Source organism: Aphelocoma coerulescens, chromosome 17 (genome assembly GCF_041296385.1).
Source record: "Aphelocoma coerulescens isolate FSJ_1873_10779 chromosome 17, UR_Acoe_1.0, whole genome shotgun sequence".
Classification (NCBI taxonomy): domain Eukaryota; kingdom Metazoa; phylum Chordata; class Aves; order Passeriformes; family Corvidae; genus Aphelocoma; species Aphelocoma coerulescens.
This window is the reverse complement of record NC_091030.1, coordinates 5,377,451-5,405,054: the sequence shown is the minus strand read 5'-3', so window position 1 is coordinate 5,405,054 and position 27,604 is coordinate 5,377,451. Positions and strand designations below refer to the sequence as shown.

The window sequence follows — 27,604 nt, the reverse complement described above, 5'->3', positions numbered from 1 at the left end:
GTGCATTCATCATCAAGTTGTTCCAATGAGTTAGTTAGAAAAAAATCTCCAAGCAGAGTCATACCTGTTCGGAATAATCACTTAAAGAAGCTGCACCACCAGTCACTGTCCCTGCAGAAGGGAACAGCACCGGTTATCCAGCTACCGGGGCTGTTACCAGGAGCCAGGGTGACTCCCGGAGAGCTGCCCCGCAGGCGTGCAGCCAGCTCGGTCACGCAGTAATTCACCCTCGGCACAAATTACCGTAACTCCCCCATCAAAACCAGCCAAGGTAGAGAGCAAAGCAACGAGCCAGAGCACACCGCGGGCACTAAGTGTGCATTGCGCCGGCCCCCGGGCTCATTCCCCGGGCAAGCACACGGCGATAGCCAACTGGAGCTCCCCTCACGAGGCGGCCAATCCCCCCTCTCCACCGCGCGCGCCTTTGTCGCCCCCTCCCCGCCGCCATCTTAACTCCGGGCAGCCCCGCGCCCTTCCCCTGTGCTGCCACTCGTGGCCGCGGCGGGACCAGCCGGGCCACAGCGCAGGGAGCGACCGAAGGGGAAGAAGAAGCCTCCGCCGGACCCACAGGCCTAACAACGGTGCCGGGATAACCCGCACCCCTCTCCCGCATGGAACCGCCGCCCACGCAGCACAGCCCCTCCGCGGCCTTCCCCACCATGGCCCCGCCCAGCTCAGTGTGCCGCTCGCAGGCCGGCGGGCTCGGCGCTCGGGTGACGCCATCGTGCAGGGCCGGTCTCCATGGGAACCCCAGGCGCGGGCGGCGGGAGCGCGGCAGGCCGCGACCGCTGGGAGCGACCCCCGATCCCCCCCGGGACCGCCGGGCCCTCTCCGGGACCGCCGGGCCCTCTCCGGTCCCGGCATGTTCGCCGACAGGACGGAACCCGGTGCCGACGTGCAGTCGCTGTGGAGGAGCGCCCGGAGCGCGCGCTGCGAGGTGGTGAGAGACCCCCGGGACAGCCCCGCTCCGCGCTCTTGTACCACCGGGCCGGGCAGGGAGCGGCTGACAGGGCTGCGCCTTCCCCGGACCTCCTGGGATCGTGCCCTGACATGCCCCCTCCATGTTCGTCCGTGACCCCTCCGCAGGTCCCGCGGCTCCAGCGCGGCCCGGGACCGAGACCTCCCTCTCAGGGAGTTGTTGGCACCGTGCAGGGGCCGGGGACACCGGCTCTGTCCCTTCAGCGTTTTGCTGATTTAGCCCCTGTGTGCGAATCGGCAAAGAACAGCCCGTGCGGCTGCCGCCCCGCAGTTCGAGAACTGATAATTCTGCGCTGTCACCGTGTGCGCTGCTCGCTCATTACTCTGGAGCTCGCTGCCTTCTTGCCTTCTCCCGTCCTTCCCATACCATGCTGTAAAGCACTGCCTCAATCTGACTGGCATTCGGGCATCTCTGCCTCAGGTCAGATCATGAGAAAGTCACAAGCGCATCACCAACACCTGGGCAGGTACGAAGGTACCCTGTGTTTAACCAGGAACCAGAGCTGTGCAGAGGGGCTGGAATGTCTCATTGAAACGGCAGGACAGGGAAGGTGCTTTGAATGCTTTGTGCAACATTTGTTTCTCTGCTTGGTTTATAGACTGCCTGTCTTCTTTTACTAGAAAACTTGCCAGACTGGGAAAATTTCAACAGCAGAAGCTGCAGTGCAGTCTCATACAGCCCGAGACACTGCGGTGCAGACAGAACCGAGCAAAGATGCTGTCCAAGACTTCCAGCAAGAAGTCCAAGTAGATTACACTGGGCTTCTGTCATTCCTTCAGAGAGTGGAGGATGCTGTTATCAAAGAGCTAAATAAAAACTGGAAAAGTCATGCCTTTGATGGCTTTGAAGTGAACTGGACAGATCAGGATGAAACAGTAAGTGACAGAATCCAGGTCATTGTCCATGCAGAGTTGGTTGCAGTTATTCTGTTAGTTCTAGTCCTTACTGCTGTAATTGTTCTTGCCAGGTTCTAATAATTAAACATTACCAGTTGAGTTGCCTTGGGGTTTTTTTTTTCCCTCTTTCTCCTTCTTTGGTTAAACTGTTCTTCCTGCTGGTGACTGAGCTGTAGCAGCAGTGAGAGGAGGAAGCCTGCAGTTGGTGTAGGCTTTTCTTCAGCCCCTTCAAAGCACTCCAGCCTAGCAGGGATCTAGGAACAGTTGCAGTCAGTGAGTTGGCAGCTCTTCCTGCTTAGATTATGTTTGTTTAGTGCATGGTGCTCAGGAATGGAAGCAATTTGTATCAGACAGTACATGTTGGGACTGGCATTTTCAAACTGTTACTTGTGGAGCTCAGCAAGTGCCAGACTCACACCTGGCAGCTGCTGTAAATTCTCAGGCACAGCCTTCCAGAGTGTGCACTCTCTTGAGAGGTTGTGCTTGAGTGACCCTTGTGTTGTGGGTTTGTTTCCCAACAGGAATTCAACAACCTTTTCACATAAATTCTTGGACTGAGGAAACCCCGCTGTAATCACACAATCACATCAGCGGTGGGCACAAATCTCATTTCTCTCTGTTTGGGGATTGTTGCTTCAGTGCTTGGATTTGATCTCTTCCAGGTGTTGTGTTTGCATACGTTGTCATACCCAGAGGCTCAGGATCAAAACCTGCAGGTCACCAGTGTTTCATGGAATGCCACGGGATCCGTCATTGCATGTTCCTATGGCCGGTGAGTGTCCAGATGGATTTGGGAGTGCAGCTGAGGCTGATGTGATGTCTCAGGCTGACCTGAGGTCTAGATATGTTTGCTTTCTCCGCAGTAATATACTGACACACATATATATATATATGTCACACCCCTTATGCAAGATAAATAATTAATCTTCAAAGTAACAAAATCTCAGTCAAGTCCTGAATTATATCTTTTATTTCTTCTACCTTCCCCCCACCCTGAATATGGATACATGATCTTACTGATTTGTTTCTAGGTAGATTCTGTTTGAAAAATGTAAAGAGCAGATGCAGTTGCAAATATCTGTAGGTGAGGTTTGGGAGAATGTGCTTTATCTTCACTGCGATCGTGATGTTTAATGTGGTCTCTGAGCACCCTGGATGAACTTGGCACCTGTTCACGCATGTGCCTGGTGCCATGGACATGTAACAACATATGTTTAAGGATTTCTGAAATAAGGGTTGCACAAATCATTTATCTAATCCATTAATGCCTGTAGCAGCCCCCTCTTTCTTGGCCCTACTGCTGCCCTTATTCTTTTTCTTTAATGCTCTCCTTTCCTTAGATTAAAAGCCTCAGCAAAAAGGGTATCCATGAGGGAATATGTAGGGAAGAGTAAAACAGGGCAAACCTGTATGTTAGTTGCTCCTTCTGCTCTCCCAGCCTACAACAGTTTGCAGATGAGGATGTGGTGTCTGTGGGTACCCTCAGCAGAATTCCTTCCATGATCTTTCCATATGCACCCTTTTGATTGTTCCCATTATTTGAATGGTGAGTAGGTCTTGGAATAGGGAAATTGTACCCAAAATCTACTGGCTGGCACTTTGTTGTAAGCACAGACATGTGCCCTGGCAGATCCTGGATAAACCAGCCCACAGAGAAGTTCCATCCCCTCATGATTCCTTCATGGGGGAACACAAAGCAGCACATTGAGGTGACCAGTGGGGTATCCCAGAGCTCTGCTGGACTGGGAGCCCCTGGAACACACAAGGCAAGATGTAGCTTTTTGTTTTTCAGGTTGGACGATGGGGACTGGAGCACAGAAAAATCCTATGTTTGTACCTGGAATCTGGACAGAAGAGGGTTGAATCCACAGCACCCTGACCTGGTGGTGGATGTTACCAGTTCTGTCATGTGCCTGGCTTTCCATCCCTCCCAGCCATCACTGATAGCTGGTGGGTTGTTCTTACCTCAGACCATGCATGAAACATACCTTTTCCTGCAACCTGGATCCTTCGGTTTCTCTCTCCGAGTTCAGCCTCAGACTTCCTGTAAAAGGAGCAGTGTTGCAGCTCCTAAACTGAGGAACTGACGCCCACCAACACAGATAAGGGCACTGTTGCATCTGAACTGGGACTTGCTCCCTCTTCAGTAACATCTGCCTTTTTATCATCTTCTCAGAGAGAGGTGACAGAAGGAAATCCTGGCTGGCTGTAAGGGAATAATATACTTATTTCAGCAGGGCAATATTCTCTTCCACCAGACCTGGCTGTGCCCTGCACAGAGCTGCCCAACCTTTGAAGCTGGTGGGTCTGTTTCTGCCATTGCTCCATTTGTGCATTTGTTCTGAGCTGTCAGACCTTAGATGTTTTGTCCTTTCAGGTGGCCTGTTCAGTGGGGAGTTGGTGGTGTGGGACACCAGCAGGACAGAAGACTCTGTGATCTGGAGGACAGGGATGACAGATGACACCCACACTGACCCAGTCTATCAGGTAACAGAGAACATTGACAGCAGACAGGGCTGGGGCAGGTGAGAGTTGCCTCCCTTTGTGTCATCCCTTTGGTTCCCATCCACAGCCAGGCAGTTCACAGACATTGCAGCAGTTATATTCTTTTCTGGTTGGCTATTTTCCCTCAAATCTAGCTCCTGAACAGACACTTAGCCTGTAAAAAATAACTTCTCCCAGTCCAGGATAAATGAAGAGCAGACCATTCTCAAACTGTAATCATTTATTAAGGGAGATGCCACCAGTGATACTTGGAGTGGTTTAAAAACCACAAACAGCAAAGTGTCACTGATCCTTGGAAGCTTAAAGCTACATGCTTTAAGGGGATTTACAGGCATGTCACGCGGTCTGGCTTCCTAAGGATTTTGCCTTCTGGGGCCTTGTGACTCTGGACATTCTGTGTATTTTTCTCATCTGGTAGTCAGGAAAATGCTGTTGTTTGGAGCTGGGTGAAAGTGCCATAAATGCCCATCCCAAAACTGAGGCCAGGTGAACCATAGAAACTGCAATGGAGATTCAGACCTAAAAACCTGGCTGCATTTCTCTCCTTGCATCTGTGTCTGTGCCAGCTCCCAGCAGAAGCTGGTTTGGTACCAGGCTGATGCCTGGCTCTGCTCCTATGTCCGGGTAGATCCAGTCACCGCAGGCTGCAGGGGCTGGGCAGTTGTGACAGTGCCCGTTGTCCTGAGCTCATGGCATTTGGAACAGGTTAACTGGTTACCTGACACCAAGCACAGAAACCGCTCCCGGCTGTTGAGTGTGGCAACAGATGGTAAGATCCTCGTGTGGAGGGAGGAGCAGGATGGGCGGCTGGCCTTGGCTGAAGGATTTGCCATCGTGGCTCAGCAGATCCCTCGCAGCACTCGGCTGAAGAAGGTGAGTTCAGCAGCTCAAAGAGTGCTCTTTCCACAAAAACACTCTGAACCCTGGAGCCCAAGTGTCAGAGCTTGCCCTGCTCCAAGAAGGGCCAGGAAGAGCCCCTTCTGAACATACTAACCCTTGATCCACAGCTCCTTTGCCATACGGAAATCATTCTTGGAAGACTGGCAACAGCTGAGGTTTTGCCATGCTCTAAAGAGAAGTTTCTGGGATGGAGAACTTCCTTGTAATGTTAATTTATGTGAACCCCTTTGTAGGAGGGATTCAGAGATTAAAGGCTGAGCAGAGCTAGAAACACAGAGCTGTCACCAGCGGTGCTGTGAACAGCCCAGTGACTCCTCGGCAGGCTCTGCCCACATGTGCCTCTCTCTGGAGCTCCAGCTGACACCAGCTCTCTTTCCCCAGATGGCCTGGGGAGAGGCAGCCATGGGGGTGACCTCGCTGTCCTTCTCACACTTCGATCCTGGTGTGTTTGTTGTGGGCGTGGAAGGCGGGTATTCCCTGAGGTGCTCCACTGCAGCCCAGACTCCGGCTCTCCTGCGGCCCGGTGGCTCCGTTCCCCTCAGGGCACCGGCAGAACTCGCCTTCTCTCCTCATGCTGGACCCGTGTACTCCGTGAGCTGCTCGCCCTTCCACAGGCAAGTGCTGCATGTGGGACACTATCGTTGCCAGGCTCTAAACACAGATTTTTCAAATAGCCCCTGGGGGTGTGTACAAGTTCCAAAAAAACAGTCACCTGGCATTGGGAACTTCCCATTATAGGAGAAACAACATCCACTGGCTCTGGTGAAGCTGCCTACTGGAATATGCTGCATGTGGGCACATGAGCAACATTAGCACATTCCTTAGATCAGCCTGTTTGTTACAATTAAAACTCAGTTTAAAGCCAAGGAGATGAAAAAGTCCTTCACTTGGGCAGATCATTAAGTATCTTACTAAAGATTTTTCTGACATCAGAAAACTCACCAGTAGCTGCCAGAATTTAAATGAGAAGCTCCCATCTCTGCCAGCAATTCACCCCACCATCCGTGGAGGCCCCAAGCCCTGTTTCTGTGAAACATGCTGACAGCCCAGGTTTGCATTTAATTTGCATGAGACAAGCCCAGCTCGAACAATGTCCAGCTCTAGATCAGCAGTTCTCAGGCAGCCCTGGGCCACAACTCATCAGTGGTCAGTACAAGCCCTCATTAAGCTTAATTGAGGGCAGTAACAAAGCTACATCTCTACAGTCCACAGCACAGCCTGGCAATTGCTGCTTTAGGAAACACAGACCTTTACAAAGCAGGAATATTGTCCAAGGTCATGCTCCTTGACTGATTTTTGTTCTTTATCGTTAGCAATAAAACAAGAAGAGTCGTGTCTTGCTTCCTCCCTCCCCCAGGAACCTCTTCCTGAGCTGTGGGACCGACGGACAAGTTCACTTCCACTCCATGTTGCAGACACAGCCCCTCTTTGCTCTGCAGTTATCAAAGAAATACCTGTTCTGTGTATGCTGGTCTCCAGTTCGACCACTGGTTTTTGCAGCTGCGTCTGGGGAAGGCAAGTAACTGCAGGGGCCTCCTCTTGAGCATAAAATTAAGGGTGTGGTGGGTATTAATTAGTCAAGTCGATTGTACTGGTTAGCAGATCCCACAAGCACAGAGCAGTGGCTGTTGTCTGCACTGTGCAATTAGTACAAAGGAGTAATTTCTAACTTTAGCAAGGCGACCCAGCACAGTTATTTTTCACTTCTGATGGTACCTTTAAATCTGTTGCCACAGTCATGCACAGGAATACAGTACAGCAAGATCACTGTGGCTCAATCTATTTCCAGCTTGTTTTTGACATCTACTTCCAGCACTAATGGTTTAAAATGAGAACTTTTTCCTTAGAAAATTGCCCAAACATTTTTGAGTTAAAGAATGGGGATTTCACGGAATTTGGCAAGCTGGTTTCAGGTTTCTGACAGCAGAACAAATCTGTGCTGCCTGCGGTGATGTCAGCTGTCTGTCACAGCCTAGACACCCATCAGCAGGGGAAACAGCTTAAAAATAACTCTCAGTCCCAGACTAAGCAGATACTCACCTGCTGTTAGATACGATGTCTGTTGCCATGAAGCTGCAATGAGTGTCTGTGTCTGCAGGAGAGGTGCACCTGTTTGACCTGGCGAGGAGCATTCAGAAGCCCACTGTGTCCCTGAAGCAGTCCATGAGCGACTGCCCCGTGTATTGTTTGGAATTTAACACCAAGCACACGCGGCTCCTGGCAGCAGGGGATGCTGCTGGGACAGTCAAAGTCTGGCAGCTGAGCTCTGACTTCACTGAGCAGGGACCAAAGGAAATGAGTTACCTGGAGCAGCTGGCAAGTGAGATCATGGACTAAGGCAGCAGCACAACAGCTATGTGAAGCTTGTAACTGCAATGACTCCAGGAACAGTTCCTCACTCACCTGTTCCAGCACTGGCCTGGAAAACTCAGGTAACCAACACCTGGAGTTGCCTCCATGTAACAGTTAAATTTGCATTTAGCCATTAAACACGAGATGATGTGGTTCGACCAGTAACTTTTATTGAAGCACACTGCAACATGTTTCTTTTCCCTAAGAGTTTTAAGCTAAGCACTTTAAGGTTACATCATAAAGTAACATTGATTATTGTAGAGCACAAAGAGAGAGAGACACATGCAGAGCTACAGTCAGCAAACGTGAGCATGTCCTTTGCATCTTTTGGTACTAGTGTTTCAGATCAATTCACAAACAGTGAACGTGTAAATTCTATGTAGTCATAGGCAGAAGGCAGTTCCCTGCCCTTGCCATCCATGTAGGGTTTCATGTGAGAGATGCAATAATCGGCCTGTTCCCGGGTCAGGTTCTGAAAGAGAGAACAGCGAGGGGGTGAGAGGGCTCTGGGGCTGACAAGGGGCATCGACAGGCAGCCCTCCCATTCCCCAAGGCAGAAACCAGAGCAGCACAACTACGCCCAGGATGGAAATGCTCTCGCTGTTGGTACTATTTGGTTACAGCTTGGAAGACCTGACCAGAGTCTTCCCACCGAACAGAAGACATAACAGGTAACTGGCACAAGGAAGCACTTCAAACTCTTATTTCCCTGCCAGCTGGTGGTATTCAGACAGGAAAAACTTGCTGTCTTGGCAGGGCAGAGAGGGAGGAGATGTTCATACTGTGTAAGCTTAGGCTCAAGATTTTCCTTTGGAATCACTGTCTGGAGAAACATCCCCCTCTAGTTTCCCAAATGATGGAGGGGAAGCTCCAAGTTCTGAGGACAGTGCACTCCCTTCCAGGCCTTTGAGGTAGCTCTTGTTTTACTGAACCTGATCAGTTCTTTGGTATGTAAAGCTTTTCCTCTTCCTCTGTAGAGCCAAGAAAGCAACTGAGTAAGGCTGTCACAGCAATTTCTGTGTTTGCTGCAGGGGATCTCCTGGCAGGGTCAGAACTGAGCCCCCGTGACATGAGCCTCCAAGCCATTAGTGCTGGGCTTCATCTATGAACAGAAGTCTTGTGTGTTCCTCCCTGGGGGTTGACAACCAGCACTTACCTGGTAGAGCTCCTCCTTGGTCACGTAGGGCTTCCCCTCGGAGCTGAGGGCACGGAAAGCGCTCTCGATCTCTTCGCTGGATTTCACGTTCTCCGTTTCCCGGCTAATCATGAAGGCCATGTACTCCTGCAGCGAGACGTGTCCATCCCTGCCAGCGAAACACAGTGTGAGCACCCAGAGCACAGCACTACCAGGCCCTCCAGAGAGGGCCTGGAACTGTTCTGGAAGGAGTGGAAGTCAACGCAGGAGACTCAACACCAGATCATTCTCTGAATTTCTTCTTTACAAATGTCAGTCTTGTCTTCCTAAAAGCTTTCACATGAATCATTGTAAAAATAACCACAGCTCTCAGCCTGTGGAGGACCTTCCAGCCAATATCTCTGTGTATTTTGCAATACAGAAAGGTCCAACCCACGTACCTGTTGGGATCTACAGTGTCAAGAATAGACTCAAACTCAGGGTCTGGCTCTCCTTCCTCAACCATGGGCAGATCGTAGCCAAGAGAGCGCAAGCAAGACTTAAACTCCTGGTGATTAAGTCGTCCAGATTTGTCCTTGTCAAAGTGCCTAAAAACAAAAACAGAACCCACATGTGTCAGTTATTGAGTCCTGAGAGCTGTAAAGGGGGCTGAAAACTACATCAAGGTTATAACCAGCCCCTATTCTGGACAAATGAGTTTGTATCAATAAAAAATTCTATCTAGCATACATGAAAAATACGCACAAATTCTTAACTTTGCTTAAAAATCACCCCTCCCCCACAAAAAGCCCCCCAGCTGTATTCCCAGCTGGAATGCATTGGCACTGCCAGCTGCAGGGGCTGGAGGCTGTTGCCCTCTGGCAGAGAATGGAACAGCTCGGCACAAAGTGGGGCAGACAACAAAGGAGCCACAAATGGATCCTGTAAACAGGAGCCATCCATGTGCCAGGAATATCTCCCAAGGCTTCCTCTGTCATGTGTTTCCTGCAACTCACTTGAACATCATGCTGAATTCCTTCAGGGCCTCCTCAGTGACTCCAGTGGTGTTCCTGAAAAGGAAGCAGCAAAGCTGATGAACAGTTCCTGAGCTGTGGTACTCCGAGTCCAGTAGCTGCACCACATGGTGAGGACAAGGGAGCAACCAACCATTCAGTGTGGGAACACTTGTACACACTTATTCCACAGAATAAAACTGTTCCACTAAGATCCCACCACTGCTCATGGCCAATGGGAGCTATTCCAAAACTGCCCACTTCATCCCTCTGAAGGGAACTAGGAAGTGGTGGGGATGTACAAGCTCACTGCATCCATTGGTCTGAGCACAGGAGACTCCTTGGCACAGACCATGCAAGGCTGGCTGCAGGCACGAGCAGCTGTGGCTCCTGTCTTTCCCCCCCCGCCAGTCAGACACTTCAAACCACATGTGGGCCAGGCAGTACCGGGCTTGGATCTGCTGTTCCAGGTTGTGTTGCATCCTCATCCCCAGCTGGTCCAGTTGGTCCCACTGCTGTGCCAGCCCCACAGTGCTGTGTTCTGTGTATTTGTTGTCCAAGATAAGTGCCTCTTCCATGGCTGCTCCAAGATCCTCAATCTTCTTCAGCTGGCTCCTCATAGCTCGGATCTCTTGGTGCTTGCGCTGTGAGAAGGGAGCAAAGAGGAGAGAAATCATGGAGCACCAGAAAGAAAAAAACCAACTACCTTAAAAAGTTAGAACAGAGGCTAGCAGGGGAGGAAGGGTTATACTCTTCTCTTTCTCCTAGGACTTTATGTACATAATACTGGGATTTGTGAAATAAGACTCAGAGCAATGTTCACCTTCATGCTCGCTATTGGAAACCAGGGCTTGCAAACCAATTCTGGAGACTGAAAAACCTCTTACTAGGAAATATGCTGAAAATACTGTATCCTCTCTCCCTTACACCACCTCCTTTAGGAAAAAGGAGAACTACATCAGTGTTGTTTAATGGCCTGCGATATAAGTAGACATCAGATACGTAAATAGATAATCCCAGAGGTCTCTTCAGTATTCCAAATGTCTAAAATCAATTAAGATTTTCCCATATAATTACATGCATTTCCCTTTCCCACCCTGTGTTCCCAAGCCAGCTGGAAATGCTGTTTTAGCCATAGGTACACATCACTTACTTTAGTAGCTTCCAGCTGTGACTCCAACGTTCCCGATTCCTCCACCATACATGATCTAAACACAGAACAACAGTGAGAGAAGGCACTTATCTCGAAAAAAAAGGCACGTGGGGCTTGAAATTAACAGTCCTTCCTTGAAATGAAAAATCCTTTCAGGTATTTAAACACTGGTTTTGTGTTTTGTTTATTCTGACTCATCCTATTTCAGACTGACACTGTACATTTTTTCTGATTCTTATTTCTGTATATAGTTAATTTCTAGCCCCATTTGAAAGGCAACGTGATCAGCAGCCACACTTCATGCCAGACTGAAAGCACCCGCTTTACTGGACCTCATAGAATTAGAATTTAGTGCAGTTCCACCCCCCTGCCCCGTGCCCAGCACACACCACACACACCAACTGCAGGTGAGTCACTGGGGATGGGCTGTATTTGCAGTCAGGTACAGGAGCTCTACAAAGATGTGTTACAAAGGGGAAAATGAGGGTAAAAAAAGATGGTGAGAACTACTGGTTTGGTTGAAAAGTAATCTTAATGAGGCATAATCCTTGCAGAGAGCTGCAGACCTCTGCTGCTCAGCAGTGCCTGGTGGAAAAGTGCCTTTCCCACCCCACCTCTCCATGCTGCACCCAGAGCAGCTGAGGCTCAGCCACTCTGCCCAGTGATTTCCACCCTGACCTTTACATGCAGGTCACCACTGTGGCCAGGGGCTCCAAGATCTCCTTCACACAGACTAGCTATGGACAGTCTCTGGATGCTGCTTTTCCCCCACCCCAAGATCCCAAGCAATTTCTAAGCAGCCGTGTTTGGGAATCTCTGTCCTTCCAACACGTACGGTGAGAGCTCGCACTGGATGACCCACACATGGACAGTGAGTCTGGGTGCTGTGCAGGTAGGGTGTCCTCTGACTCGGGTATTTAAGTTCCTAAAACCTGAATATCCATCATTTCAGTCACTAAAACCAGTTTTTCATCCCCACTGGACTCTGTCCTCCCACATGCTTTTGAGCTTCTTGAGAATGGGGATTTCAAGTGCTGAATTATTCTGTAGCAATGAAAATGCACCAAACATCTGGGTGTTTCTCACCACAGGGTTAAGGCTCAGACTCAATGCCCGCCTAGAGATGAAGCGCGCACCCAGAGCCTTGAGCAGGAAGCTGGGAACCAACCGTGGAAAGAACCAACAGGGAAACAAACCTCCAAGCATCTCTAAGCCGTGAAAGTTAGTTGGAAGGAAAGCGAGCCTTGGAATTAAAGAGTGCGTTTGAAAACCAAAGTGAGGTAAGAAAATAAGAGGAAAAAACCTTCCAGATAGATCATCCCCAACTTCATACTGATAGACACGAATGACACGACGATATGCTATGCTAGTCAAAGGAAAGAAACCAAGTAAATTCCAAAAAGGAAGAAAGAAAGAACAGAGGAAAGAACACACCAAAACACGACCACTGCAGTGGAGCCACACTCCAAGCCAGCACTGCCTTGCAGCAAACACAAGCAAGTTCTTAATGAGAGAAAATTATTTAAATGCTGATTGCACATACACAAAAATAAACTGTTATTATTTTAGTGTAAGTCACAAAAAAGTGAGTCTCGCTAAGAGACAAACTGAAGTTTTGCAGTTAACTCATCTACATATTGTTTAAAAGCATTTTTCTTCCTAAACTCCAAATTGTTCTTACTCCCTTTCCCCAAAGAACATCCTCCCCAGGCAGTGCTGGGCACACACAAGCTGCAAAGCAAGGAGTGTGCACAGCAGCTCTTCTCCTGACACTTCCCTGAAGCTCTGCCTTCCCTCTTGCCAAGCCAGGCTAAGCACAGCCAGTGCCTCTTGGAACTAAATCCATGTTTTTAATCTATTCACACAGAATTAGGGACAAATTCTGCCTGGCATATCAGCAGCCCTCTGGTAATTTGTTCAACAAAAGAGCCTGGCATGAGGATCTCCAACTCTGACCCTGTGTCTTTCAGTGAATGGCTCCTTTCTGTTCACTCGTTCTTGGATACCAGAATTAATCTACAACACTACTTGACAAAGGAGCAGGGAATTCAGCATCCATTCCAGGAAAATCTGCTCCGTTCCATTAAACTGTACAACAAAAACAGGGCAAACTATTTTTATCTGGCAGAACACAAGAGACTGTGATCATTACAGAGCAAATAAGCAGCAGAATTATCTGCAAAGATTCCACTCTTTTATTAAGAAAAGCTTTCTCTTTAGGAGCAAGGCCCTGGCCTCCTCCAGCCCTGTGCACAGGCTCACACACAGCCTCTACCCTGGTCCAGACACTGTTTGTTGGCATTTGACATCACATCTTATCACAAAGCTTCCACTGTGCTCAGACTCGTCCTGCTGAAGAAATTTAAACTGGACAGACACATTTGCAGAGGCTTTGGTAGTCTGAAAACATTTCAAGATCTTATTATTTCCTTTCCACTTCCTGACAAATGGCCAGCATACATTCTCATCAGGAACTATTCCTGTGGACACAGAGTGGGCTTAAAACTGCTGGCAAACTCCAACGGCTCCATGGATTCATGTTGGAAGGTTGGTTTTCTCCTGTCAAGGATGAAATCTGTGTGGGCCATGTTCTGCAGCAGATTAAAAATGGGCAGTTCATATTTGCAGACTACAGAGTTTTAAGATATGTAATTTAAGCAAAATGTTGTTGTAAGGATCTTCCCTTCTCCTTATCAAAACCAGTCGATACTTTGGGAATTTCATTGTTCTCAGAACAGCTATGGTCAAATGCTTTATTTCACTAAGCAAGTCTCTTAAGCTGAAAAACTACAAATGTCAGAATAGCCTGCCTTTGGAAAGCAGCTACATTCTCACATATCTTCTCAAATTAGGGGCCTTTTCCTGTGCAAGCCCTCAGAGAAAGCAAGAGCAAAAGTCAGGACTTCCATGGTGTGCCAGTGGCTGCCCATTTTAATTCCGCTTTTGACTAGGAAATTATGTTTCTACTGGTTTATAGTTAACTACTCCAAAATCTTGTTTCCTGTGTCTGTGCACCTCAGCAAAAGGTTGGTCTTTTCAAATAAAAGGGGTTTGAGCGCAGCTTTCACAAGCGATGTAACAACAGGAGAAAACACACAGAGCAGAACACACGACCAAAATCTGAAAGATATAAAATTCAATACTAACCCATCTAGTAGGTAAGTCCTGTAGAATGTGAAGATCCAAACATCAGGCAGCAGGACAGAGACAAGACAGTAAGAGAGGGACAGAGATTCGGGTGGGAAGCAAACATCAAAAAGTTAAAAATCATATTTATATTTCATTATTTCATGAAGACACATACAGAATTTTTGTAAACACACAGACAGAATCACAGGGTTACATGGAACAGAAGTCACCTCCTCTGACCCCCAACCTAAGCCTGTCAGAGCTGCTGACAGCACTGACTGAGCACAGAGACCTGCAATGCTCAACCTTGAGAGTTTTTATTTCTAACACAGTTGTTAAATCTTTACTCCCTTGCCTTAGAGAGGGTTATTATTAGACAGGAGCCCAGAGAAATGATTACAAAGTTTTAAGCTTTTTTGACATCTTCTTTCTCTAGTTGAACTCCAGTAAGATTCCAAATACACTACTCAATACAAAAGGGGCATTAACAGTAATGCCTCTGGCACTTCAGAGTCTGCTTGGAGCTATTAGTGCTCTATCTCCCCAGCTGTGCTGCAGCCTAGTTCAGGAATAACTAGAGAAAAATGAAGTCCTGGATAACAGGAATTACTGCAGAAAAATGAATTCAGAAATAGGAACATTTTTAAACTCTGGTGTTTCAGGGCTTTCCTGTCCCCTGTAGCTAATGGGGCCTCCCTCAAATGCCAGCTGCATGGAATGGACAAGTCCTGATGAGCTGTTTTTCAGTAGGAAACATTTACAGCTTTGACAATCCAAAGAGATGGAGGATGCACACAAATACTACCTAAGGAATTCTCTAAAGGCAAGTTCTGGAAAGACAAACTATACCTGGTCTCCTGAATCCACTGATGGAAGGCATTGGCATGCTGAGCAAATTCCTGACGTAGTTTGTCGTTTTCTTCCTGCCTTCGCTGTTCCTTCTGCAGCTCCAGTTCACGTTCCTGAGAAATGAACAACAGTAATTTCAGAGAAATAAAGGGATTGGTCTCATCCTGTAGCAGAAAGAAAAAGCTAAAAGCTGCATCCAGGCACAGGTGCGAGCCTCAAAACAAGATTGAGTACTCAGTGTCCTGGATATCTAGAGAAAAGCATCTCAAATGGTAATTCAGAACTGAAGTCCTGAGAACTGTAATTGAACCAGCAGTTGCTTCACTGCACAGCAGAAAAGTTAAATTTATATTCCAGTTAGGAAGTGAGACACAAGTGCTTTGCCTTTGGAAGAGCTACAAATGGAAAACCATGAGAACAACTGACAATAGCACAAGTTTATAGTTAATGGCAATTTTGCTTTGCTCACAAATTTTGAGATATTTTGACCTGTATTATGGTGACAAGCTCTTGTTTCCATTAACTCAAAGAACAACTTCCAGGGACAACTGAAAGGTCATAAACTATGAAGAGAATCTTTCCCTTACTGACTTGCCTTGATAATTTTCTGCAGATTCCTCCAGGTTTCTTCAAGAGCCTCCATAGTGAACCAAGTGTAGGGGTTGGAGGCCACACGGAAACTCTTGATCTGGCGATCGAGCTCTGCCAGCTGGTTGAAATCAGCTTGGGCAGAACTTAGGGAGGAACGGAAAGCGTCGTGAGCTTCTCTCAGGGCTTTGATCTCTTCCAGTGAGTTGCAGCGCACAGGATCCGTCAGGTCCTCCTCAGCATTCTCAAACCAACTGTTGAAGGCAGAGGCCTTCTTTGCAAAAGTCAGGAACAGATCCTCAACCTTGAAAAGAGAAAAAAATCCAGTTGTTCAGTAATGCAAATATTCTGTATGAGCTCATCTGGAATTAACATGCATCAGCAAGAGTTTGCCTTGCAAGCGTCTCAGAAATGCTTACGTTAAGTCTCCATAATCATTAGTTGCAAAAGCATGAACAAAGTACAGAAGTTGCAAGTCTGTACATTTTATCAAGTGCACAATTAGATTTTTGGTAGACCCATGGTTGGCCACTCACCTTTCTGAAGTGCTCCTGAGCCTCCAAGAGTTTCTTTTTCCTGGTAGCAGAATTAGCCAGTAGCTGATTCCAGCGTTTCATCAAAGAAGCATGCCGGGCCTCAATGGCCTTGGACTGGATGTGCTTGGCTGCGAGCAGCTGGTCTTTCAGAGCAGTGATGTTTGCAATTCCCTCCTGCTGGAAAGCCTGAAGTCCAGCATCAAACGTTTCCTGAAGCATTAGAAGAACAAAAGATATTTTAGATTGTATTTTTCTTTAACCTTTCCAATACCCTGCATATATTTCAAACATGGATTCTTGTGCAGAAGAGTTCAGCTGTTCCGTCCCTCACAGGGTGGCAGCAGCATCACCACTGACCTGTTTAGTGAGCAAGGTTTGCACTGAAGAGAGGTCACGTCCATAATCATCTGTCTTCAGACTGTTTTCCTTCTCCCCTGAAAAATGAAACAAATTTTGCAAAAATGTCATTTCTCCATTTTAAAATTCCCTCTATTCCAGATCAGGTTACTACAAAAGTATAAAGCAGTGACAGCACTGCTGATCACTCTGGGTTTAGGTCTGCTTGTTACAACAGCACATGAGGAGCTACTGGAGACCTTTGGAAATGAAGGAGTTTAAGGTTTGTTTGTGACTGAATATTGTACTCCAGTACAGAACATACCTATCCATGACTCCACCACATCTGCTTTCCAGTTGAACTGGAGGAAGGCTGAGTTCTCATCCAATTTGGCTTTCCTCTGAGCTGCTGCTTTCTCCAGATCTGACACCTTGCCTCTGAGCCCCTTCATCTTGGCAGTGATGTTCGCCTCATGGTGATTGTTCTATGTGACAGGAAGGAAAAAAATATAGGCATCCTGTATGATGTTAAAGTCATCTGAGGCATTCAGGACATTGGTGACGGAGCAAGGACTTCAGCTGAAAGATATTGTCTCAGAAACAGCTTTGAAAGCAAAACACCAACAGCTTATTCAGCCACAAAAAATGAGTAAGAGCTCTTTTCGAAGACATGACAGAGAAGAGCAAGTCTACTGTAACATGAAGATGTCCTGGGGAGCCTTTGAAGGTTTCTCTTTACTAGTTCATGCTCACCTTTTTAATGAGATCCTCTCCATTAGCACAGACATCGTTCACTCTGTCCTTGTGGACAGTAAAATCAGTCTCGAATGCCTCGTGCTTCTTCAGCAAGCCCTGCAAATATGAGACACAGGCATTTCTAAAAATAATTTCTCACCATTTGTTAAAAAGTAATTAATTTTATAAATCAGTTAGCATAAACTTTTTCTGACAAAAATGAATCTTAGCTGGTTAGCACAACTTACTGATTTTCTGTGGACAAAAGGAAACTGAGACTGACTTCCAATCAGAGGTCAAGAGATGCAAAGCTACACCAAACTGCAAGTCATTTCTACAGGAAATAACAAACTTTGGGTGCTTTTATAAAGTGAATTTATGTTTTTTACAATGTCGGCCTTCAAAAGGAACCAACAATAACCTCTAAATTGTAAAGACAGTTAAAGAAAAGGTTCATTATGCTCTAACCAACCATAATGCAATAACAAAGTGCTGACAACTTCCTCCATACCTGGATAGCAGCAAGTGTGTCCCCATAATCCTCGCTGGCTACCAGTGTCATTTTCTCATTGATCCAGGCTTCTTCTTCCTCAACATTTGCTACAAACTGCTGATACTCCAGAGACTCCTCCAGACGCTGACCCCTGTGTGGGACAGGTAAAACTTGTCAGCATTGCTTTATGGCATTAAGATGTAAGATATAAAAGCAATGTGCAGAGCCTGAACCCTGTCATTCACACTTCACTCCTCTGGCAGCAGCCATGGCTGCAGCTCTAGGAATTCCTTGGACTACAAAGCCTCCAGCTGCCAAAGGACTGAAAGCAAATTCTCTCCCAACAGTTTCTAATCAGGAAAAATCTCCCGGTAGTGGATTGAAGCCAGCTGATTACAAGTCCGTGGTTTCCAACTGGTGCAAGAAAAGGCTAAACACGACATACACCTCAAAGAGAGGCTCATGTTTCTACTGAGGAACATTGTCAATAGTCTTGTAGAGTCTGTGATCAGTGATAGGTGCTATTACATCATATTACTAATAATCCATACCGTGAAATTCTGTAAATCTGATCATTATGAGTCCATGTAGCTTTGAATTAATACTGAATTTTACAGAAGTTCATACCTAGCAGCTGCCAACTGTTTTAACTCTTTCCAGTGATCCACAAACTGAGCCAGTCTCTGCTGTATCTCCTCCTTTCCAATTGTGTTGTCATCTGAAAGCTTCTTCCCCGTGTCCAGAACGCCCTGCAGAGAAACACAGTTATTGGAACAGCCTTCCTCATGTGCATTGTTTGGGGTCCAGCAAAACTACTGCTGGCTTTTATCTCCTGCACAAGCAAGAAGGGTGCTGCTGATAGAGAAATATGTCATGGGGAGAGGCATTTACCTGGATAGCAGGTTCGTGGGCAGCCAATTCTGCTTCTAAGCGCTTGTGTTTTTTCCTCAGATTCTGCACACCAGTCAGGTCTCTGCCATAGTCCTCTGAGCTAACCAACAGTTTCTTCTCTCTAAATTCAACAGAGAAGAGAGAAAGATAAAATATGAAAATTTAAATTCTAAAGGTCCAACCTGATAAAGAAAACAAAAACGCCCTCAGATACACAACTGCTCTACATTGCACAAAGGTCTCGGATGTAAAACCTTGTGTATAACAGCAAATGGCTCTTGGCAGCACATTCCTGTGTGGGGGAAAGAAGGTGACAGAGGGCCCATCACTTATCTTTGAAGGACAGAATTGCTCTGTACTGTTTTCTTTTTAAAAATACAGATGCCTTTTGTAAAGTTGTCCAATTTTTGTTTGTTTTAAAAGCATGACAAAAGAAGTGCTCTAATTGGAATGATTTCTATCAGCCTCACTTCTTTCCCTCCTCCTGAGGTACTAACACCAATATGTAAAGACCGTTTGATTAATTACAACAACTGGCTAGTACCAAAAAAGTACTTGAAACTGAAAAAGGTTTGAATTTTTGGTAGGAGTTTTCCCAAAAGGACTAGAATGAAATTTTAGTTATTTGGTCCAAGTCTAAACAGTGTTATTCTGCTTACTGGGATTTGACCAAAGAAAACTAAAGATAAGAAACCACACCCAAAACAGTTTTTCCATAATGGCAGCAAAGGTGATTTCCTATAGACACACAGTTGTGGGAAGGCAGCTGTAAAGCCACACTAAAGGATATGAGTGTCGTTGGCAAGCCCAGAACTTCCCAAACACCCACTTGATCCAGGACTCCTCGTCGTCCATGTCACGGAAGAACTGGTGCAGGCGGTGGCTCTCGTTGAGCTTGGCACGGCGGGCGCTGGCCATGCCCTTGATGCGCTGGAAGCGCCCATTGATGGTCTCACGTTTGTCTTTCACTTGGGATGTGTCAAAGGCACTGCTGGTCATCAGACTGTCAGCCTGGCTGTTCAGGTCCTTCAGGCGGTCCTGGATGTGTGGGAGAGAGTGAGCAGGGATTGCTCAGGTCTTGTTTCTCTGCTCATTATGTCAGGCTGAAAATCAGAATCTGACTCGCAGTCACAGGTTTTGTTAAAAACCACATTCTGACAAGTCTGTGACTGCAGCAGGTATCAGGAGTTGTACCTACAGAATTTGCTTATGGCTATGATTTATCTTCCAAAACTAAAAGAGAAAGCAATACCTCATGAGCAGATATATCAGCTTCCAGTAACTGGTGTTTCTTCAAAAGGTTGTTAACAGATGCCAAGTCCTTCCCATAGTCTTCAGATGCCAACAAAGCCTCCACCTGGGGATGGAGAAGGAAACATGGAATGAAGAACAAATTGTGTTTCACAAACTCCTTGAAACTATAATGCTGTAAAACCATGCAAAATATTTCTCAATTTTCTACTAAACCTTTACCTTGTCACCTGTTTAATACCTAAAAAGTTCCATGCAAATTTCCTTCTTCTCACCTTATTGTTTATAACTAATAACATGAACACATCCACAAGAATTTTACTAGCAATAAAGTTTTTTTAAAAAAAAACCTAGACTTGCTCAAAGGTAAACAGTGCTCCACAAAATCTAACATCAGCAAAAGTAATACAAACTTAAGAAGTCTCGCAAGTAATTAATTCCCATTTTATTACCTCTGAAAGCCAGAAGTCAAAGTCCTTGATTCCAGTATTGAAATTCTGTTGCTTATTAGCTTCTTTCAGTTTCTGACTCTTCTCTGCTGATTTCTGTACCAGGAATTGCCACTGGTCAGCCAGGGCAGCCAGGCGTGCCTACCGGAAAGTGAGAAAGATAAGTAAATGTCACAAAAGAAAAATGAAAAAAGTTCTGATAAACACAAAACCAGACCATGGTGGAGGTTTTGCTGTTGATTCCAGATACGCAAGTTAGAGTCAGCATTTTGTACTGCCCAGCTATAATTTACATGTCAGTCAGAGGATCAGAAAATTTATCCTCCTTGAGACTGAAGCAGAATAATTCACATGACTTACACTGTGTAGTTGAAGTACGAAAGGTTCTGTAAAGCAATATTTGTTCTAGAGGGACACTGTCTGGACTCAATTACCCAAACACTGCTCAAAGCAAAGCCAAGCAAGACTTGAAGGTGCCCACCTTGACGGCGTCCTCGCTGCCAGCACACGCGCCCCTCTCGATGAGGGAGTTGCCCATGTCAATGACGCCACGGATGCGGTCAGCGTTGGCGTGGAGCTCGGCTTCAAAGGCCTGGTGCTTCTGGTGTTTGCTCTGCAAGGACAGACCCAACAGCATCAGACACTGCACAAAGGGCTCCTCCATTGTTCTCATGGGCTGGGTTGGCATAAGCTTCATGTGCAGGCTGAGCTGAGGGTAGGGTATTTACTGCTCACTCCAATGGTTACTCTCATTAACCACCAAGTTTTGACCTGGCAAAACTGTGGGTGAGCTGAGACACAGAACTCTGGCAGTGTATTCTGTATTTCACATGAACATGATGTTCTGCATTTTCACTGGTGCCAATGCAAAATTCCCTGCACTGAGCTGAGCTGTTACTGCAGTAAAGATTCCTCATTTTCAATGCACCCCTTTGAAAAGCAGCAATTACACATACCTTGAGTAGAGTAGATCATCCTTTCTATTCCTACAGTAATTGCACAAATTCCTACTTCCCTTCCTAATCCATAGGTAATTAACAGAAATCACTGCTCCAGCTTATCTGCTTTCTGCACAGTTGTGATATTAGCCATACACAGCCCCATTATATATATATAAAAAAAATAGTGAATTAACAGCCAAAAACTTCTATAAAAACATAACTGAATTATTTGGTAAGAATTTTTCTCTGCCAAGTTGAGAGCACCATGAGAACAACAGGAGCCTTGGTGTGGGAAGGAGTGTGCAGCTCTCATGTATCCATGATCCATCCACCCACCAGGAATATGACAATAGCACAGAAGTGACAAGACAGAATTTGCAAGTATAAACTGGAAATGCTAGTGACATTGGACATGGGTAGAGAGTGTCCTAGAGAATGGAATGAAAGGAAATGTTAGATTAAAAATAAAAAAGGAAAAATTTTATGGCGCTGGTATGAGAAATTCTGCATGAACTGCTTCATTTTGGGAACTGTAAACCCAAATCCTGAGATTATAAAAGCATGTCCTTCAAAGCTAGATCCACCAACTTGAAAAATTCAATTTAGAAGTTGCCAGTTGCGTATCTCCATATAATTACCATGACAACAAATTGCAGACAAGCCTTTACAGTTTAATATAAAATTCTATTTTTTTTTCAACTAAAAAAATAGTAATTTAATGTACCATACTCTGAACTGACAAATGATTCTTTCATTTCTTACTCTTGGTTAGCTTCCTCTTTCTTTGTTCTGTCTTCTCCTTCCACACATTCTCATTTTACTGCACTTCTTGAATTCTTTCAAGTGCTGTCAGCTTTCCATCTGGTACATCTCTTTTTCTGAAGTGTTCTTTCTGTATTATTCCCTTCTATGCTATTGCAAGAACTAAGCCAATCAAGATCTATCATTTATTGAATCCTCCATCTTCAGCATTTGATTCTACAAACAGAAGCTCATGGATTTGGCATTATGTCCTGTGTTAAATCATCACAAGTGATGACCAAACAGCCTTTTCTTCTGAAAAAGGAGGATAGAACCCCATTTTCCTAAAGGCTAACTCCTAAAAAAGCCCAAACTACATCACTAATGCAGCATAGATTAAACAGATCATGCAGAACACCTGCAAAACGAATACATAAATAAATGATGCTGAATAGGCATTAACAAAAAAGCCACACCCATAGGACAAGGATCAACAGCTGCACCTGGATGGAGGTCAAGAACTAACAGAAAACAAAGAGATTGCATGAACTGATGGATGGAGCAGCAACCAGAGCTTGGGCTCACACAGAAGCTTATACAGAGAAAATAAATTCACATACCAGGGCTAGTCCAAACTACTTACCAGCAGTTTGGAAAGCTATAAAACAGATTGAGAGAAGTAGTTCAGTGCATTCATACTACTTCATAAACCAGAATTAAAACATAAGAGGTAACTTTATTCCTTAATACTGAAAAATAAATGAGGTTTCGCATTCTATAATGGAAGAGTTGAGACTCAAGAATTCAGTTTCCTTATGTTTTTGTCTAGATGCTGGGAGAGAGACAGAACAGCCACTTGGGTTTCTTTAGGAAACTTTCTGCTGCAGATACCGTATATCTTATTAATTATATGCATGAATAATTAATCATATGCATGAATAATTACTAACCAAGTCCTATTTTGGGTCTCCTTTCATGCATAATGTAACTTCCATTTTCTCCTTGTTAAAAGGAGAACATGTCCAACATGATGCACTGTTCTGTCATCTTTGAACAAGAATTCCTGAGCATGGATTTTCAAACCAGAGGAGGCCTTGCAAAGTTAACAATGATATTCTGATTTTTAAGCCAAGAACCACATTCACCTGGATATTTGTGGGATCCTTATATGACTCATCACTTGCAGTCTGGAGCTTTTCACTGATCCAGGCTTCTATTTCATCCACATCACGACTGAACTGCTGGAGGGTCTGAGACTCTCCCAGCTTCGATCTCTTCTCAATCATTTGGGCTTTCAGACGAAGCCACCTGCAGTAATTTGACACATACAATGAAGAACACTAGAGCCACATGAGGCATCACCTTCAACAGCTACAGAATGTCCCTAAAGAGGATTTCCAGTCATCTGCATTCTCCTCCCAGGGCAGCACTGACCTGTCCAGGACCTCGTTGCGTCTGTTGGCGATGACTCCCTTGGCGTAATGATCTGCAGCAATCAGCTGGTCAGCAAAGGACTGCAGGACAGCAATTTTCTCTTCCTATTCAAACCAGAAACCATGAATTAGAACTGTGGTTCCCTAAAGTCAAGTGATGAGCAATGTCTGGAACAGAACAAGCCTTTTTATCTTCTTAAAATTTACATTACTGTGACTGTGAAGGAAGTTTCTCTTCCCTAGGACTGTAGAGTTCAACTCAGAACACCTTTCACCTGTGGCATTTAGGAAAAAAGGATCTTTTGGGCTTAAAACTTCAGCAGTATGATCCTCCCAATAAATCTAGGCAGCTTTCTGCTACAAGAAACTGGAAATACACCCTTTTCTGCCACAAATAAAGGGAAAAAATAATTTCAAATCAGTAAATTCACACAAATACTTGCCACTATTTCTACACTGTCTGTAGGCAATGAAATACATCCTGATCTGCATAAGCTGCTTCTAAACTTCTGCAGCAAATTCCACATGGCTGAATATTCAGAACTGGACTTCAGAAGCCATACATGGCAGGAACTCCTTTTGCTAATAATTCATATGAGAAAAAGGAAACTTATTTTCCCCTTACTTCAGCTACATTCCTCACCTGGACATTGATTGCTTTATCAAAATCTTCATGTTTCTTGATGAGTGCCTCCACACTGTCTAAGGAGTCTCCTTTATCCTCTGTATTTAGGAAAGCCTCCCGGGCAGCCATCCAGTTTTCAGCTTGTTCACAGTCCCGATGAAACAGCTGGGGAGAAAAAACTCCAAAGCATGAGCAAGACAGACCAAGAGCACTGTTATCACCAAAAAATAATAAAACTTTTTAATGAAAAGAGGAATTATTATTCAAACTGCAGCAGAGTACCTGTAGTTCCAGGCACTGGTCCAGCATCATTCTGCGCTGGACCCAGGCCTTCTCCAGGTCTGTCCGTTCTTGGTCCAGAATATCCAGTTTCTCCTTGATCTCTGGGCTAGCATAGTGTCCATGGGCTAGAAGTTGTTGTCCAAACTGTTCAAATGCCTGGAAAGTGCCAGCCCTTGCATCTATTTCTGTGCGGTGTTCCTGCAAGGGGCAGAGATGTGCTGCTCAATAACCAGAGCTGAACTGATCTGGTTTTGGAACTCTAATTGGAAAGTGTCAGAAAAAAAGAAACATTTGTTGATGTTTATGATACACTTATCTTTCACATACCTGGTGCCTTTCCAATAGAGCCTCAGCTCCAGTCACATCCTTTGCGAGTTCATCTGAGGAGACCAGACCCCGGATTCCATTGATCCAAGACATGAGGTCCCTGTGGACACACAGTAATAGGGAATTTCTCCCTCCCTCCACTGAAATAAGCCAAAACAGGGAAAACAGTCCTTTTCTGAACCCTTCACAGAAATATTCCTGTGGAAAAATAAGCCATATATACTTCACTAATCATAAACAAATTGAGAGGGGGGATAGCATCACTACCTGAAGTCACTGAGGAAACGCTGCAGGTCATGAGAATCTCCAAGCTTCTCTTTGCGCTGGTCAGCACGTTTTCCCAGACTATTCCAAGCCTGATTCAACTCAGTGCATTTTTCTTGGAGATCTTCAGCAGATTCTGGATGTGACTGGATCAGACGCTGGGCAGTTTCACCAAGAGAATTCACCTAGGATTAGAGAAGGGGAAATAAACACAATGAAGACAGAGAGAAGAACGGCTATAGTTCAATCATTTCTGGTAGATAAAAAGAAAGCTTTTGGGTTCTCTTCCTCAGAATCTCACCTTGTCTCCCAGAGCTGCCAAGTCTCTCTCAAAGCCTTCATGTTTGCGCTGCAGAGCCTGAACACTGGCCAGGTCATGCCCATAGTTGTCTGTATTTAATGCTTGATTCTTCTCCTCTATCCATTCTTTAGTTTCATCAGCATCTCTGATTTGAAGGAAGGAAAGGCAGAAAGAGAATTAAAACCAAGACCACCCTCTCCACTGAACAAGCTGGGAGTTGAATATGATTTGTTTAGAACAGGTCCCACTATATTTTAGAATTCTTGATAGACAAAGCATTTGAGTCAAGACCAAACCCCTCACCTGTGGAATCTCTGGACCTCGTGGGCACTGCCCAACAACTGGCTCCTCTCTTCTGCCAGCTGCTGCAGGGATCTCCAGCGCTCATTCAGCTCCTGGATGAGGGAAATGAAAAGTCAAGACTGGTCTTCCACTACAGGTGAAGGTTACTAAATTCTGCTTAATTCCAGAAGAATGCACAAATTCCAATAGCTTAGTTAAATATTAAGGGTTTCTCCTGAGCTGTAAAACCAAATGATTTTATGTATACAATGAGATAGTGATGTAACTTGAGAAGCAAATGCTGTATATATTAATATACACATTCTTTCAATACATTGAGTCGAAAGAATTTAAAAAGCTTAATGAAAGACAAAGACTGTGGAAAAGGAGGGTAAAAAATGTTCACAACTTCTAAATCACGTCAGAGAAAACTGTGTAATTACCTTGATTGAGTTGAAGGTTGCCACAGTGTGTACCATCAAACGTGCAGACTGTGTAAAAAGGCAGAAATAAAAAATATAGCATTGAAGTCAACTCTAACCAAAAGCAAAACCAGACTGAAAGTCCTTAAAAAAACCAAATAGAAACCACCAAGAAAGAAAATGTAAGTAAATTACAAAAGCAATTAAGCATAATTGGCTGTAATACCTAAGGTATTATAGAGCACAATAAGAACAGTCAGAATTCACAAGTGAGCACTGTCTTATTAGTGTAAACTGAAGCAAACTAATCTTAATGAGGGCAAAGAAGAGGAAAATTTGAAGGTAACATTCAATACATGAATTAAAAAAACCCCAAAATCTTAGTCATAGTTTGCTAAGTTACTATGAGACTCTTAGAATTCAATGTACATGTTTATAATCTGCAAAAAAATACTTAAAAAGTCACCAGTTCCTGGTGACATGGCTGCATTTTTTGCCAAAATATTGCATACTAACCTGGTTTCCCCACATTCACACAACTTAAAAGATGTACAAGCAGCTTTAAGTCTAACAGGGTAGATGCAAGACATAAAACACGGGAATGAAATGCTAGGGAAAACACAATGTTAGATAATCTTAAAAATATTTAAGATATTATTGTGCTTCAGCAGGTGACAGCTCTTCCATTGTAAGCCTCTAATGAATGGAGAAAGGCTTCTTTTAACTATTGTAGAAAATGAGCTGGTGGTGACTAACGGAATACAGCATATCCCTTACTAAAGGAATATTGACATAAATGGTTTTGACTTTGAGGAATAAAAACATTTTTGTTGTAGCAAGCAGAAAGCAAAGAACTCGTGCAAAGTGAACAAGCGATTATTCAATATCTACTGGCCAGAAACTGGAATCACCCTCATGGTACAAGCTCAAAACTAAACAGTTTTGTAGCAGAGAGGTAAAAAATCAGGCTGTTGACAATTTCTATGGCACAGGTAAAGTAAATGGTCTAAAGAAGATGATGTGCTGTAGCTTTTGTTTTATTTTCTTGTTGTGTGCTACTAAGCAATGACACCTACCTTCCAAGGAGACGCTGTCTTAGAATCAGTTTCATCCTGTTTGAAAATGTGAAGAAACAGCTTTAAATACAAAACAGAATCTAAAACTATCAGAATACAGTAAAAAAATCTTGAAAATATCTCCATGTTCAATCCTTAACAGAGTAAATACATTTTTTCATGCAAGTATTTGTATCAATTTGGGTTATGCTGCTTGCTTAGATCTGTGATGTGGGGCAAGACACTCAGGAAATAAAGGAATCAAAGATAAGATAATCTTTGAATATCCATTCAAAGTCATTAGTGAGTTCCATCATGGAAATGAGCTACAGTTATGGCTGAACTTCTCCTTGTACATCCCAAACCTGTTACAATTGCCACTCCATCCACCTCAGAAATTAACACTTACCCTGGGCATCATCCCATAGACTTCCTGCAAAGAAGACAGGACAAACAACTTGTTATTTTCTAACAGAAAGAATGTTTTTCCCAACATGCTTCATACTTAGTTGGCACAGGATAAAATTATTTACAGCACAAGTATGTAAAAAGCTGGCAAAAAAGCCCAAAAAAATCCAAGCCAAAACAGAAAACCCACAAATCCCCTCCGCTCTGAATTGTGCTCTATTTTATTTCTCTTTTTCCCTAGCATTCCTCACCCATTTTCCTGCACATAAATAAAGGCTAAATTTCAAATTTATATGAAGCTAAGTTAATGCATGGATTCTCCATGACTTTTGCTACTATTGTAAAGACTTTCCA

The 27,604-nt window shown here is 44.8% G+C and overlaps 2 protein-coding genes across 9 annotated transcripts in view; one reads left to right on the top strand and one right to left on the bottom strand.

The window, feature by feature from the left end:
- The first annotated feature begins 491 nt into the window (after positions 1-491).
- DYNC2I2 (dynein 2 intermediate chain 2) lies at positions 492-7,679 on the top strand. The gene is given in 10 exon segments (XM_069031555.1): positions 492-830; positions 833-940; positions 1,600-1,854; positions 2,538-2,647; positions 3,668-3,825; positions 4,253-4,362; positions 5,086-5,253; positions 5,662-5,894; positions 6,638-6,795; positions 7,379-7,679. Coding segments are annotated over 10 exon segments (1,758 nt in total). The 5' UTR covers positions 492-611; the 3' UTR covers positions 7,618-7,679.
- A 101-nt stretch (positions 7,680-7,780) lies between these two features.
- SPTAN1 (spectrin alpha, non-erythrocytic 1) overlaps positions 7,781-27,604 on the bottom strand; it is a 46,205-nt gene continuing 26,381 nt past the window's right edge. For 5 of the 8 annotated variants that reach the window (XM_069031548.1, XM_069031547.1, XM_069031549.1 and 2 more), the window contains 32 exons: positions 27,252-27,275; positions 26,864-26,899; positions 25,809-25,856; positions 25,387-25,478; positions 25,084-25,228; positions 24,786-24,967; positions 24,519-24,618; positions 24,192-24,389; positions 23,928-24,074; positions 23,286-23,389; positions 22,997-23,159; positions 20,651-20,782; positions 20,173-20,310; positions 19,722-19,826; positions 19,299-19,507; positions 18,470-18,590; positions 18,206-18,327; positions 17,597-17,729; positions 17,104-17,202; positions 16,676-16,835; positions 16,372-16,448; positions 16,015-16,224; positions 15,486-15,782; positions 14,891-15,003; positions 14,060-14,077; positions 12,216-12,278; positions 10,913-10,967; positions 10,207-10,403; positions 9,763-9,816; positions 9,208-9,354; positions 8,789-8,936; positions 7,781-8,104 (listed from right to left, as the gene is read on the bottom strand). In XM_069031548.1, coding sequence (XP_068887649.1) covers positions 7,979-8,104; positions 8,789-8,936; positions 9,208-9,354; positions 9,763-9,816; positions 10,207-10,403; positions 10,913-10,967; positions 12,216-12,278; positions 14,060-14,077; positions 14,891-15,003; positions 15,486-15,782; positions 16,015-16,224; positions 16,372-16,448; positions 16,676-16,835; positions 17,104-17,202; positions 17,597-17,729; positions 18,206-18,327; positions 18,470-18,590; positions 19,299-19,507; positions 19,722-19,826; positions 20,173-20,310; positions 20,651-20,782; positions 22,997-23,159; positions 23,286-23,389; positions 23,928-24,074; positions 24,192-24,389; positions 24,519-24,618; positions 24,786-24,967; positions 25,084-25,228; positions 25,387-25,478; positions 25,809-25,856; positions 26,864-26,899; positions 27,252-27,275 — 3,963 coding nt within the window. In that variant the 3' untranslated portion in view covers positions 7,781-7,978. The remainder of the gene's footprint in view (positions 8,105-8,788; positions 8,937-9,207; positions 9,355-9,762; positions 9,817-10,206; positions 10,404-10,912; positions 10,968-12,215; positions 12,279-14,059; positions 14,078-14,890; positions 15,004-15,485; positions 15,783-16,014; positions 16,225-16,371; positions 16,449-16,675; positions 16,836-17,103; positions 17,203-17,596; positions 17,730-18,205; positions 18,328-18,469; positions 18,591-19,298; positions 19,508-19,721; positions 19,827-20,172; positions 20,311-20,650; positions 20,783-22,996; positions 23,160-23,285; positions 23,390-23,927; positions 24,075-24,191; positions 24,390-24,518; positions 24,619-24,785; positions 24,968-25,083; positions 25,229-25,386; positions 25,479-25,808; positions 25,857-26,863; positions 26,900-27,251; positions 27,276-27,604) is intronic. The other 3 variants (XM_069031550.1, XM_069031553.1, XM_069031554.1) reach the window with 1 other exon arrangement.